The sequence below is a fragment of the Oncorhynchus masou genome, chromosome 4, assembly GCF_036934945.1.
Source record: "Oncorhynchus masou masou isolate Uvic2021 chromosome 4, UVic_Omas_1.1, whole genome shotgun sequence".
NCBI classification, from domain to species: domain Eukaryota; kingdom Metazoa; phylum Chordata; class Actinopteri; order Salmoniformes; family Salmonidae; genus Oncorhynchus; species Oncorhynchus masou.
In genome coordinates, this window is record NC_088215.1 from 11,035,096 (window position 1) to 11,047,579 (window position 12,484).

The following is a 12,484-nucleotide window of genomic DNA, read 5'->3' on the forward strand; positions in this document are numbered from 1 at the left end:
TTTTTTTTTCAAGCCTCTTGTTTAAAAACCCATTTAATATCAGGAACAGGACACATCTGAAGCATCTTTGTAAGAGGACCACTAGATGGTCTTGTTGGGTAGTGAACTTGACTTTCTCAAAATAACTGTTTCCAATATCTCCCACGACATTACAGTGCACAGTTAGTCTTGTAGTATGTTGTTCCTTTTTTCAACATGTTATAAACCTTCAACACATTTAGTTACTTTGAAGTTTGGTTGATACCTAAATATATTCTTAGTCGCAGTATTTGGCTGAAATTGACTGATTTTTGCAGCTTTATCAATGGCTAAGAACTCTATTTTTATACTCTTAGTATAAGGTCAACACACTTTGTCTGGCTTCAGTATTTTGCAGAACCATCTCATCTTTGCAGATCTATGTTGTAGTAATGGTGGGCATGGCTATTTGCTGTGACACTAGTGATAGTCATTTAGAAACCTCTCTTCCTCTTTTAGTGTTACGTTTTGGGGTTGAGCATATTGGAACTTCCTGTAACTAGTCACCAATTTCCCCTCATCTGGCTGAGACCCCCCCCCAAGTCAGTGAACCACACTCAATAATTCTAGTTTACTACTCCACTTATGTCTGAGGCTCACTGCATGCTGCTCAGTGTGATAGCATCATATAAGAACAAGGGAAGTCATGACTTTTCATCTGACAGGTGTTTGGCTGCTGCTCATGACATGTACTGTGTTGGGTAAGTTGTGTTTTTGTAACTTTCGGTGGGTTTAGTTTATTGGGAACTGTTGGCCACAGGAGGCTGCTGAAGGGAGGACGGCTCATAACGGCTGGCGTGGATGGAATGGCATCAAACACTTGGAAACCACAGGTTTGATATATTTGATACCGTTCCACTCATTAACACGTGCCTGTCCTCTCCAATTAAGGTGCCATCAACCTGTGTTAATTTTTTGTTTGTTGCCAATGCATGTTTTGGATGACTTTATTAGGGAGTAGTTTTAATGCCTATCAAAACAGCACTTGTTTGGTGTAGTCTAACCAGAGCCCTGCAACTGTTCCAAAATCATTACGTTGATCATTATGCAGGTGCTTTCTTGACCAGGCTAGGGAGAACTAAACTATGCTGTCAGTACAATGGGATTCCCTTATGATCACCACCAAAGAATTTGTTCTTAACGGACTTGCCTAGTTAAATAAAAGTAAAATAAGAACGGGGAGCTAACTTTGTATTACTTTCCTATATGTTGCCTCTTAGTGTTCTGTGATATGGAATTCCTGGAGAGAACGCAGGGTGACTCTACAGAGTTCTACTGTATCTCTGAGTTCAGTGCCTCGAAGCCCATTGGGTTCTACCTGAAACGAAAGTGGCTGCAGCCCAACAGAGAGGTCCTGTTCATGTATACTGAACAAAACCCTGTGTTTCACCCTGACGTCAAAGAGCGCATCCATGTCACCGGAGACCCGAGTACTCACCGGGTTAACGTGACCCTCAGCCAGCTGAAGGGAACAGACACAGACATCTACTACTGTGAGTTTGTCTTCCCCGATTCCTCCAGCTTCGATCAAAAGATTCCAAGCAAGATGGAGTTATTTCTGTACGTTGTCGATGCTGGTGAGTAATTCTTTATGCATTCCTCCATTGATTTAATTAATGTTTCTTGCTGCGACTGGAGTTGTTGACATCATGTGTCAGTCACAGTAGTCTGCCAGTTTCCCCCTTTTTTGTTAATTACTCCAGATGCCATAGCTGAGCCACACTGTTCATGTTATGCATCCTGCCACAGCTTCCTCCTTTAGAATAGCCCTGGCTATAGCAATAGACTCATCTCCCACAACCTCATAGACAGTTATAGTGTTTGTTTCCCATGTGGAGAAGATGCCCCAGACAGCAAGATGGATGTGGGCCTAATAGAGACGTGCGCCGGGGGGTCAGCTGTTCTGCCCTGCCTCGCCCCCCACGGTTCCCCCTCGGCCATGGAAGGGGTATGCCTGAAGAGGCGGTGGGGCCGGGCTCCAGTGGAGGTGCTGTTCCACTCAAAGCGTCCCTTTTCCTCCGCCTCGTTCCCCCCAGAAGAAAGGCTTCACCTGGGCACGGGGCTGGACGGCCTGGCCTACAACCTCACCCTGCTAAAGATGCAGCCGGAAGAGAGTGCCTTTTACAGCTGTGAGCTGCTGCTCCCCGGCAGGCCCGACAACAGTGCCAGGCTAGGGAGACACGTATACTTTGTATCTGTGCAAGGTGGGTCTTCTACTTCCCCAGAGTCAGATAAACTCATGGATATTTTTGTCTGCGTCTAGTATGAGGGAAGTTGGCAGTAGTTTCGCGAGACAATACTAGCTAGGAGTTAGCGCAATGATTCAAACTGCACACAGACATAAAATGGTATCCACAAGTTAATCTGCCAAAATCCCAAACTCTCCCTTTTTAAACTGTAAATTCATGCCAGAAAATGTCCAGTATCTGTGGAAACTGTTTCTATGACGCTGTATTGTTTATTAACTCTTGTAGCCAATTCAGTAACCCAGGTAACAATTATCAAACAGACAATGTTCTATTAGTAATTCATTTAATGTTTATCATACACAGCATCTGAAGGGTTGTCAATGTATTTTTAATTCCTGTAGTGAGTTGACATTCTGTGAAAGGCTTTAAAGTCTGACACCACATATTGGATTTTGTTGTTTCTCCAGATGTTAGGTGTAGCTGTGCGAGTTACGCTCCACTGCTCTATGCCCTTTCTGCTACTGTGGGGCTGCTACTCATCTTCGTTATGGCCCTGGGAGTGGCTCATTATGTGAGTGGGACTGTAACCTACTCACTATGGACAAAACGATTGACACACAGAATATTATTTATAGAAATGGTAGCCACTCCAGTTTTTTGCTGCTTTCAGGTCATAAATTACAACCTCACATTCTGCAAAATTCTCATACATTTTCTTGAAATCATAAACCATTATTCGCTCTGAGTTTATAAAGCCACACTCTAACCTTTTACAGCCACACCTGTAACCTCTATGGTTGTAGACTGGGGAGACATGATATTGTAATGTTTTTAGATACTTACTCATTTGGTAGCTACTGTATTCCTCAAGTGACAAATGTGGCAGTACCATAACACTGATTTCTGACCGGTATGACAATGTACCAGTGATTTGTCAAACACATCAAATTGAGGAAGGATGCCACTTTGAATCAACGTAGCCATCCTCTTACTATTCACAGAATTTCACACAGGAAAGATACTAGTTTCACTAGTTGTTTTCACCTGCTGCCTTCTCTGATTGGCTTCTGTCCACTGTTGTCAGGGTAAGACCCGAGGCGACCGTGTCAAACCGCAGCCCCACCAGGTCTCCATCTACGAGGAGATGGTCGGGGTGCGGCCCCCCAACCGGAATGGAAAAGTGTCCCCCTCTTACCACCCGAGGCCCCCCTTTCATCTGGAGGAAAAGGATGCTTCCGCCTATGACACCCCCCCCCTGAGGTCTCGACAGGAAAACCACTATGAGAGGCCTGAAGGGGTACCGCTAGTATCTGAAACTGTTGGGGAGATGTGAGGAATGAGGTTGGCCCAATCTCACCAACACTGTGTTTAACTATTCATTTATAAACTGGAGTCTGAACTATAACTACAACTTATTCACAACTTTCAATTTGGACAACCAGCATCCACCTTCTTCCACCTAACTTAGTTTGTTGTACTGTAAATGCTGTTGTGGAGTTTTAATCAAGGATGTTTTGTATTTGATGTAGATGCTGGCAGCTGAATGTTGTAGCTTTTGCTTTTTTAAAGGAATGGTATTCCATTTTTTTTTTATAAACAAAGTGTAATACTTGTCTTGATTAGTGTTGTATTATTTTGACATTTACATGTATCCATGCCCTTTCCTCACTGTCCAGTCCACAGGGAACTGTTATTGACAATCATGGAGATTGGCTTAATATTTCTGCTGGATCAGTGCTGGAAACAGACAAGAATCGTGGCCATCCCATTATACCAGGACTTACAAAAACAATTTCAGGGATGCAACTAGTCGTCACCTTATGGCGAAATTCGCCGTTTTGAATCTATAAAATAGGTGACCTACGTGAATCGTGTAGATCAGATGAGAAAAGTTAAGCAAACGAGTGATGCGCGGCTCATCCAATCGTTCCCATGACAACAGAATGCCGCGCTCTGGAGAGACAGTAGTAGGGTCCAAATGCAGTTTGCCAGTTACAGCAGCACATCCCCTGAACGATAGCGAGAAGGTGATGAAACTTATTTCAGGAGCTGTAACCCAAAAATAACCTGCATTTGGAAAATTTGAGAAAGTGTGGTGGAACAAGTATTGTTAGCATTGCATCTTGCTATAGTACTTACTGTAGCAGCTGGATCGAATAAACATTAGGTTATTTTCCTTGAAATGCACAAGGTCCTCTACTCCGCCAATTAATCCACACAACGGTCAACCGAATCATTTCTAGTCATCTCTCCTCCCTCCAGGCTTTTTCATCTTTGAAGATGGAACGTGGGTACCCGCTTCTATAAGCCAATGAGATGGGAGAGACAGGACTTGCAGCGTGATCTGTGCCAGAAAGTTCTATTTTAGCCTTTGGCAACGCAGACGCTCGTTGACGCACGCGAGCAGTAATTGAATAACAGATTTCTACATTTATTTTGCAACGCGAGCGGTGTAGTCAAGCGTATTAGTCCCTGACTGCGTCGTGTGCGTATACATCTGTTAATGAGCGTCTAGCTAAAATAGAAGTAAAAAAATAAAAACTCAATTTTAACAAGCGGTGCTTCTCAAGTGTAAAGTTAAGTGGATTCATCAGTGGTGTGTATAAATAGTCTCGTGGCTTCATTGTGTGGGTGAGTTGTCTAAAGGTCGCTTCCTTATCCGTCCACATCTAGTTACTAGCTTTCTCTGGGGGTTGTGTCAATGCTGTGGTTTCTTTGTCTCTAGAGGTGCATTAACTAAATGTCCACATGAAAAATCAAACAGTGAAGACTACACAAGAAAATTGACAAGACACTTTTTAACAGCCAAGAAAAATGTCAATTTATTAATATAGTCCGAAAGAAGCGCCATAACTTATGGAAACATGTTTTTTTCCGGTGCATATCGTTAACAATTACATTCTATGAGGAGAAAACAAACAAACATTAAAAGCCATAACTTTCTCAGCACAGACACTTCTCCTTAACGTTTTTTAAAATAAAAAAGGTGATGGTAATCTACCACCTCCTCCCCCTTACAAAAACCGGATTGCCTTAAATCATGGGCTTTTTCTCAGTATAACCCACAGTGCTTTAGCAGAAGGATAAGCGCTCATTGGTTAAGGATTACACAGCATGGTGAAGCAATAAAGTTGCCATAAATCTGATGAGGGGGAAGAAAATCTAACATAGCACAACAATACACACCCCTACATCAAACCCTGAACCCCAGAGTACCAGTCCTGGGCCCCAAGAGAAAAGCAGGCCTGGACTCTCCCTCCCACTTGTGCATAGATCATGAGCCTTTAAAAACCAGTTCCCCCCCTCCACATCTTTCTCCTGAAACCCATCTATTAGACATTAGAATCTCTGAACTCATTGAATACCTGCCACAGGAACAGAGACATAAGAGTAATGCACAATGCTCCTGAACGTTACAGGATGAAACCATTGATAATTTTTGTTTCAATGTAAAGCAATTTCTACATCGATTTTACATGTAAAGCACTCCACTTTTTCTCTCTCAAAAAGTTCATTTTCAGTCATTTATTTGGTAAATATGTAACCGCTACGGATTTTTAGAATCAATGGTATTTCATATTCTATTTAAATCCCTAACTTTCAGTGCTTGGAGTTAGATTTCTCAAAGTTATTCTAATTTAAAACTCTCAAATGTAAATAAAAATGGTGGAGTTTGAACTCTGGAAATCCTGGCCTTCCCGAGACAAGATCCACATCTTTACGAGTGTGCAAGATAGTAAGCAGATTGCGTTGCCTTTTTACAAGACAAAATTCAAATAAATCAATACATACGTCTGTCGACATAAAAGAAAAAAAGAAAAAGAAAAATTGAAATACGACAACACTGATCAATCCCAGAGTTCTGAAAGTAGCATAAATCTTAATTTTGCAAAGTTGGTTTAATGTTCATATTCATTTGATGGAAGATGGAAATTGTCTTTTTCAACATTTTCATTATAAAATTCATTTTCCTCAACTTCAGACAAATGAAATGTTTGTAAACGACAGGTGGCTTTGCAAAAAATAATAATTAAAAAATAAAATAAAAATAGGCACCTCTGAAATGAGTCCTGTAACAAACTCACATTATCCCTTTCCATTTCTCCATGAAGTTAACATGGGGATTACTAGTCCTACCATCTATGGCCACAAATCTTAGATTGTTCATTTTTTTGTAGTCTTTTTTTCATTACATTTGTATGTAATCAGAACAAAATGGTGCAATACTCAATGATAATCCTTGTTTTGGATTATTCCACAATAAAAAGCCACTATAAGGTAGATAAACATTTTACAGATAAAACAAAAACTTATTTTCCCCCATTAAGTCCTTGAGTAAACATTTACACATGAATTATCACCCTCTCCCCTCAGTACTTAGTCTCGTTTGTCTACGATTAGCTGAGTGAGGGGTAGAAGACACTCAGTGCCATGTTAGAAGATAGACATTATCAAAATATAGTTGACAAGCAAAAAAATAAACTGAATAAAAGGACAGACAACAATGTCAATACACAACATACTGAATGGAACATGACAGCAGTCCTAAGCCTGCCAAGCACACAGTCGTTTGCACACATACATTTGACTTTCAAGCACACAAAATTATTTTTGCACATTTTTTTTGTCCAATATTTTTTAAATCATTTTTTATATATATTTTTTTAACTGATGACCTCAAAAAGCTTGGAAGTGTACAAGTCAGACTTTTATTTTTTGTGTGTATTTTTTTTTTTTTTTTTTTTTTTTACAAAAGACTTCACATTACGTTATTGGCGCTCCTTGATTCAAGTATTTGTGTATTTTTGTGTTGATATGTTTAATGATATTTTTCTCTGCTGGGAAAGTATACATTTAAAAAACAGGTGATTTCAGGTTGGGTTGTTTAGACAAATTCACATACAGTACAAGTACTTCAAGGTACTTACTGTAATATGTTCATAAATCCAGAACATGCATATCCAACTCCAGGTAGGAAAGACATTACTCATGATCCATCAAGTACCAGTTTAACCCCTAACCCCATTTCATTTCCTTCAGATCACTTATTTCCAGAGGGGAATAAATATTGCTCATTTTCAGTTTGTATTGAACCCAGACCTAAAAGGAACAAAAGGTTTTAGGAGGTTGAGATCCAAGGTGTCTGTTGATGTGCTACCTACCACACACCATACGTACATATCCATATGTGTATATACACACAATCTATCTATCTATCTATAGTTAAGCTGTAGAGAGTGCACGGCGTGCCCCTCAATGCTGGTGCAGCACCACACACAGAGCGGACGTTTGGAGGCCCCCACCCGGCTAATTGGTCTCTGAGTTTGGATCAAGGCAGTTACAGAAACAGGCAATAGTGATTTTTGCTAGTGTGCTGCAGGACACCTCAGAGTCCCAAAAGGTAGCCTTACCCCATTTTAGTTTTAAGAATTTTTGTACCTTTTTGAAATGCGCCCCCTCTCTCTCGTTGCCCACCGCAGACACAGTGAGGCGAGCGACCTGGGCTGATACAGTGGGCCCGAAGCCATCTGGGTCTGTGGAAATATACAGTTGTGGGCCCGCTTTGGGCGGAAACACTAACAAATAAGATAAAATATAGCATCCACAAAAAGGCTCCCCAACCTGCATTCTGGAAGCTAGAGGACTGGAGACATTTCAGCTAGAAGTGCAGAGCTTTAGTTAACATATTATAGATATTATTGATTTTTGTACTTAAAAAAAAAATATGTTTTTTTAAAAGATTTTGTGTCAAACTTCATATTAAAAATGACATTAAAATTAAAGATTTTCATTTTTGGTTTAAAAAAAATATGTACCCGGGATTACCCGTCAAACTGACTGTGCACCGTAGCATACTTGGATCCCGCAAACTCAGTAAAGATTTTATCCTCAACAACGGGGCATTCCCCACTAAAGCAAAGAATGCCTAAATGGCACCCTATGTCCCTATATAATGCACTACCGAGTGAACAGGGTGCCATTTGAGACACAGCCATATTATCTCAGGAGTTCAGGATGAGGTGTGTTGCCCCCACCCATCTGTTTAATCCCTCCTGCCCCCCTGCCTCCATCACAAAGATTATCAAAGATTCTCCACCACAAAGGTTATCAAAGATCCTCCATCCAGAGAGAAGAGCTCTTTCTCCAGATCATATAACATGGGCTAGTTTTATAGATCTATATATTTTTTGGTATTGGCACATAGGATAACATTGGCCTCTACATTGTAACATTACAGTAGGCCCATATTTGGGAAGGGAATTCATTACTATTCCATTCCCAAAAAAACAATTATCCAGCCAATACAAGTCTATAGTACTACTACTGCACAGCTTGTCATTAGTTAGTGTAGAACTCGGCTCTCTTACACTACAGCAAAAGGATATACATACAGAGAGAGCTGCATCTTTTAACGTCGTCTCCTACCCTGAGATCAAGCTGAGATCAGTCTTCTTCAGCACAGTAAAGAGAGGCCTACTATACCTCCACTCCAGTGGTACTAACTCCCCATAGAGGGTGGAAGTTTGGAATACGACAGTGTTGTGGTTTAAACCCAGCTATAAGGACCAAGAGCAGACATGTTCTAAGTGCTGAAGGGTACATACATCAGGAGGTCGTTGGTTCTAGCTCCGAGTCGGTGCTCAATCTTTAGGGCAGGATTGGCACGTTGGCTGTAAAGGGTCCGCAGCCTCTAGTCTTTTGCATAGAAACAGAACTGAGTCGCTTTTTATGTCTGGTCAAGGGGAGGGCCATGGTTGCTTTGGAGGGGACTGGAGGAGGGTGTAGCGTAGCAGCTGTGTGAGGGGGCGAGGGGACAGCCCTGGCAGAACCCAGGTGGAGCAGCTAGGGTCAGGCAGGACACACTCACCCATCTGAGACACCCTATTGGTCTAACTTACACATCTTGAGATACTACCTGGAAGTACTACAGCATACTGTCCAAAACAAAGCAATGATCAATCAATCAGTTAAGATACTAACTAATAATAGACAATCAATGACTGGCTGTAGTATTGATCCTCGTTTGCATTCAATACACAGGATGAACATACAGAGGCACCTCTGACCAAAGTGTTTCTGCATATGAACAGTGAAAAGGGCTAGTTTCAAGCAGCCACCTTGAAAAGACCACTGCACGTAGACAAAAATAAACCAAAACATACACGTCGTCAAATGAAAACTAAATAAAATGCATCAAACACTGGCAAAATTCCAGAAATTTGACTGTCTCTTGACTTCCAGCTAAAGTGATCTTTGTGTGAAAGAAGATTAGGGGAAATGAAGAGGGTTGGTTGAGACAAGGTCGAGTGCTGCTGGCGCAGTCGTTAGCTAGCTCTGTGCTGATTAGCCAGTCTTGGAGGGAGCGTGGTTCCCTGCTGGGCTGAGGGTGTCCAATGAGAGAGCTTGGTGCAAGCCCAGGAGGAAATGCTGCTGTGGGGGGGTAGCCTTGCCTAGCGACCGTCGCCATGGGCACCACAGCAGAGAGGCACTCAGTGGACCGTGACCATCCCCCTCCCCACTCCGACCAACCGTTGGCCGGAGACAGGTAACATTGCATGTCTAGCATCTCCAGACAAGAAAAAGGCTAAACATTTTGGAGTAACAGTGATATTCACTTTGATATAGTAAAAAGAAAATGTCTTTAGAAAAAAAAAAAAAAATCAGATAAAAGTAGATTTCCATTTTTTTTCTCTCCTCATCCTGCTACCATTTCAAAGTTCATACAAGTTCTTGGACCAAAGAGGAACAAACAAATACCAGAAGTTATTTCCAAGTATAGATACAGTACAAAAAGAGCAAGTTCTTTGTCTTTTTTTTCAGTTTTCAAAGTTGCTGCTCCATGTCTGATTTATTGGTTTGCAAGTTGAAGCGTTTAGCTTTCTTCATAAGTGCTATGATAAAACCCTTTGATATAGACAAAAGGTTAGTCTCTCTTACATTTTTGTACAGTACCAAATACAAGGAACACTCGTAGTAGATCTACTGCATTAGGAGAAACCCCTCTTATTTGGTATTGTGCCCCTCCAGTGACTCCCCCATCTGGATTCACCCTGTTCGGTGTGGCAACGCGGAGAGGAAGGGCTTTCTCATGTACCCCAGTTCAATGAGGAGTTTCAGGGCTGCAGGGACCGTTTCTGAACGTACAGTTATAATAGTAACACCATCCTCGCTCCTCCTCACCGCAAGACTTAACGCAACAGTTTCTTAGGAAGTGGGGCCTGGTGGGAATCAAAAATGAGAAAAGGTAACGTTTCTGTAGTTCTTAAGTTCTTTGCTTTGATCAACAACGACAATACAAATCAAGAACGAAAAATGTAAAGAAACCAGCTCCTGCTTTGACTTGAGTGTGGACGGAAGAAGGGTCTGTGGCGTATATATTGCACAATGTAACTGTCACATCAAGTTGAAGCGTTTTTTTGTCGTCGTTTCCAGAAATTGGTGGACCATAATGGGGACGAGGGGGTCAACAACGGAATCAACTGATGTTAATTGACAAGAAGCACCTGTAAGTCCTGTTAGGTGAATATAGCTGAAGTCGTAGTTCTGAGCAGTGGTAATCTGAATTCCCAGACGTGAATGATTAGGTTCCATCAGACATATACTCAAGTACACACACAAAACAGACGCAGCTAGGTCGGTCGATGTGTAATAATCTCAGTTTATGTTGCGATAGATATTATAAAAATGCGCCTAGATATACAAAAAGAACAAAAAACAGCAGTGTAAATCCCTTTAAGAACAAATGAATGACGAAAAAACGGAAAAGGTTTTAACTGATGATTGGTTGGGTCAGTGTTGACAGGCCTCATACTGCCGAGTGACTTGGGGGGGGTCGTATTGATTAGTGCACACGTGGCAAAATGTTTTGCAACAGCATGCGAAAACAAGCTTTTCTTGTTGGACAAAGTTCAGGTAGTGCCTCAGTTTCGGTCCGCTTGCTTCCGTTTCATTCATTGTGAATACGACCTTGGTTGATCACACGTTCTGATCCATTCACTGGCTCGGATGGGAACTGTGCAAGCTTTTAAACTCATACAATTTTCCTTCAGTTTCAAAACAATGAAAAAGGCTTGAGATTGAAGGAGGACCTGGGCCGCAGTAGAGCACTTAAGGCGAATATTAGTGCTTGGAAACAAAAAAAAATCACATAAGTAAAAGGTCTTTGAACCACATCATTAGCCACGGGCATGCTGGGAATGGTATTTTTTTTAAATCAATTTGGAGTTTTGTGGGTAAAGGAAAGATTCAAAATGGCAGCTTTTTCGATTGCTTCTCCTTAAAAACACTTCACACAGAATGTGCGATATTCATGGAAACTTAAAAACACTTAACGGTTCTCTCTTCATTGAGTCTTTGACATTTCATTTTTGTTTGCTTCCAACAATTTATCAAATACTAAAAACAAAATCCCCTTTTAAAAAGACAACTAAAAAGAAGAAAACGTAAAAACCGAAGGGTGTAGGGGTCTTGTGTCGTCGCCCCCAGCCTTCCGGTACACGATTCACAGTTCCGTTGATACTGATTATCGCCACATGATTTGCTTGGTTTTGCTCCTGTTCATTGTCATTTTTTTGTGTGTATTTATTATTATTTTTCCACTGTCTGTTCCAGCATTGAAACATCCATCCTCATGGTTGGTTTGTTAGTGTGTTGTCCTACATGGACTCTCCACTCAGCAGGTCGCCTGGCAACAGCGTGTTAATGGGGTTGGGGCTCCCGATGACGCCGCGACTGTCATCGCTACTAGGGGGCCCCCACAGGCTGGAGTACTGGGGCACGCCCCCCCACAGGAGGTCTCCGCCTCCGCCCGTCTTGGCTCCTCCACCCAGGCCTCCACCGCCGCTGCTCCAGTGATGGCCAATAGCGTGCTGCTGCGAACCTCCGCCTCCTCCCATGCGCGTCTGATTGGTGCCGGGGTTGGGCTGCCAGCTGGTGGTGGGCGGGAGCTGCTGCTGGCCTTGTGCAAAGTAGCGGTTCACCTCCTCCTCCCCAGCAAACTCTGCCAGGATGGTGGTGTTCCCCAGCACACACCTAAGAGGACAGGAGTCAGTTATACATCACATACTTACAAGTGTTACAGTATCAACATGGATTTTCTTACACCTGGTGAAGTACAGTACAAGTATTTCCTTATAGGCTTTGACAATTTGTCAGTGAGATGTGTATAGCCTAGAAGTTGAGACAATATTTTGTGTTTCGTTTTAGGTCAGACGGAGAAAATCACTACCCTAAACAGCATAGAGTATGGGTGAAAGAAAACCCACTCAATCTTTTGG

The 12,484-nt window shown here is 42.0% G+C and overlaps 2 protein-coding genes across 5 annotated transcripts in view; one reads left to right on the forward strand and one right to left on the reverse strand.

The window, feature by feature from the left end:
• Positions 1-477: 477 nt before the first annotated feature.
• LOC135523829 (uncharacterized) lies at positions 478-3,821 on the forward strand. Of its 4 annotated transcripts, none has more exons than XM_064950771.1 (5): positions 478-719; positions 1,239-1,595; positions 1,857-2,222; positions 2,675-2,778; positions 3,292-3,821. In XM_064950771.1, the coding sequence occupies exons 1-5, from the start codon at positions 665-667 to the stop codon at positions 3,538-3,540; spliced, it is 1,131 nt and encodes a 376-aa protein (XP_064806843.1). In that variant the 5' UTR covers positions 478-664; the 3' UTR covers positions 3,541-3,821. The 4 variants fall into 4 exon arrangements, with proteins under 4 accessions (XP_064806843.1, XP_064806868.1, XP_064806852.1 ...); XM_064950796.1 differs by having other exon boundaries at positions 2,055-2,222; XM_064950780.1 differs by having other exon boundaries at positions 479-719; positions 1,860-2,222.
• Positions 3,822-5,636: 1,815 nt separating this feature from the next.
• LOC135520397 (trinucleotide repeat-containing gene 6C protein-like) overlaps positions 5,637-12,484 on the reverse strand; it is a 45,366-nt gene continuing 38,518 nt past the window's right edge. The window contains 1 exon segment of the mRNA XM_064945940.1: positions 5,637-12,239. Coding sequence (XP_064802012.1) covers positions 11,864-12,239 — 376 coding nt within the window. The 3' untranslated portion in view covers positions 5,637-11,863.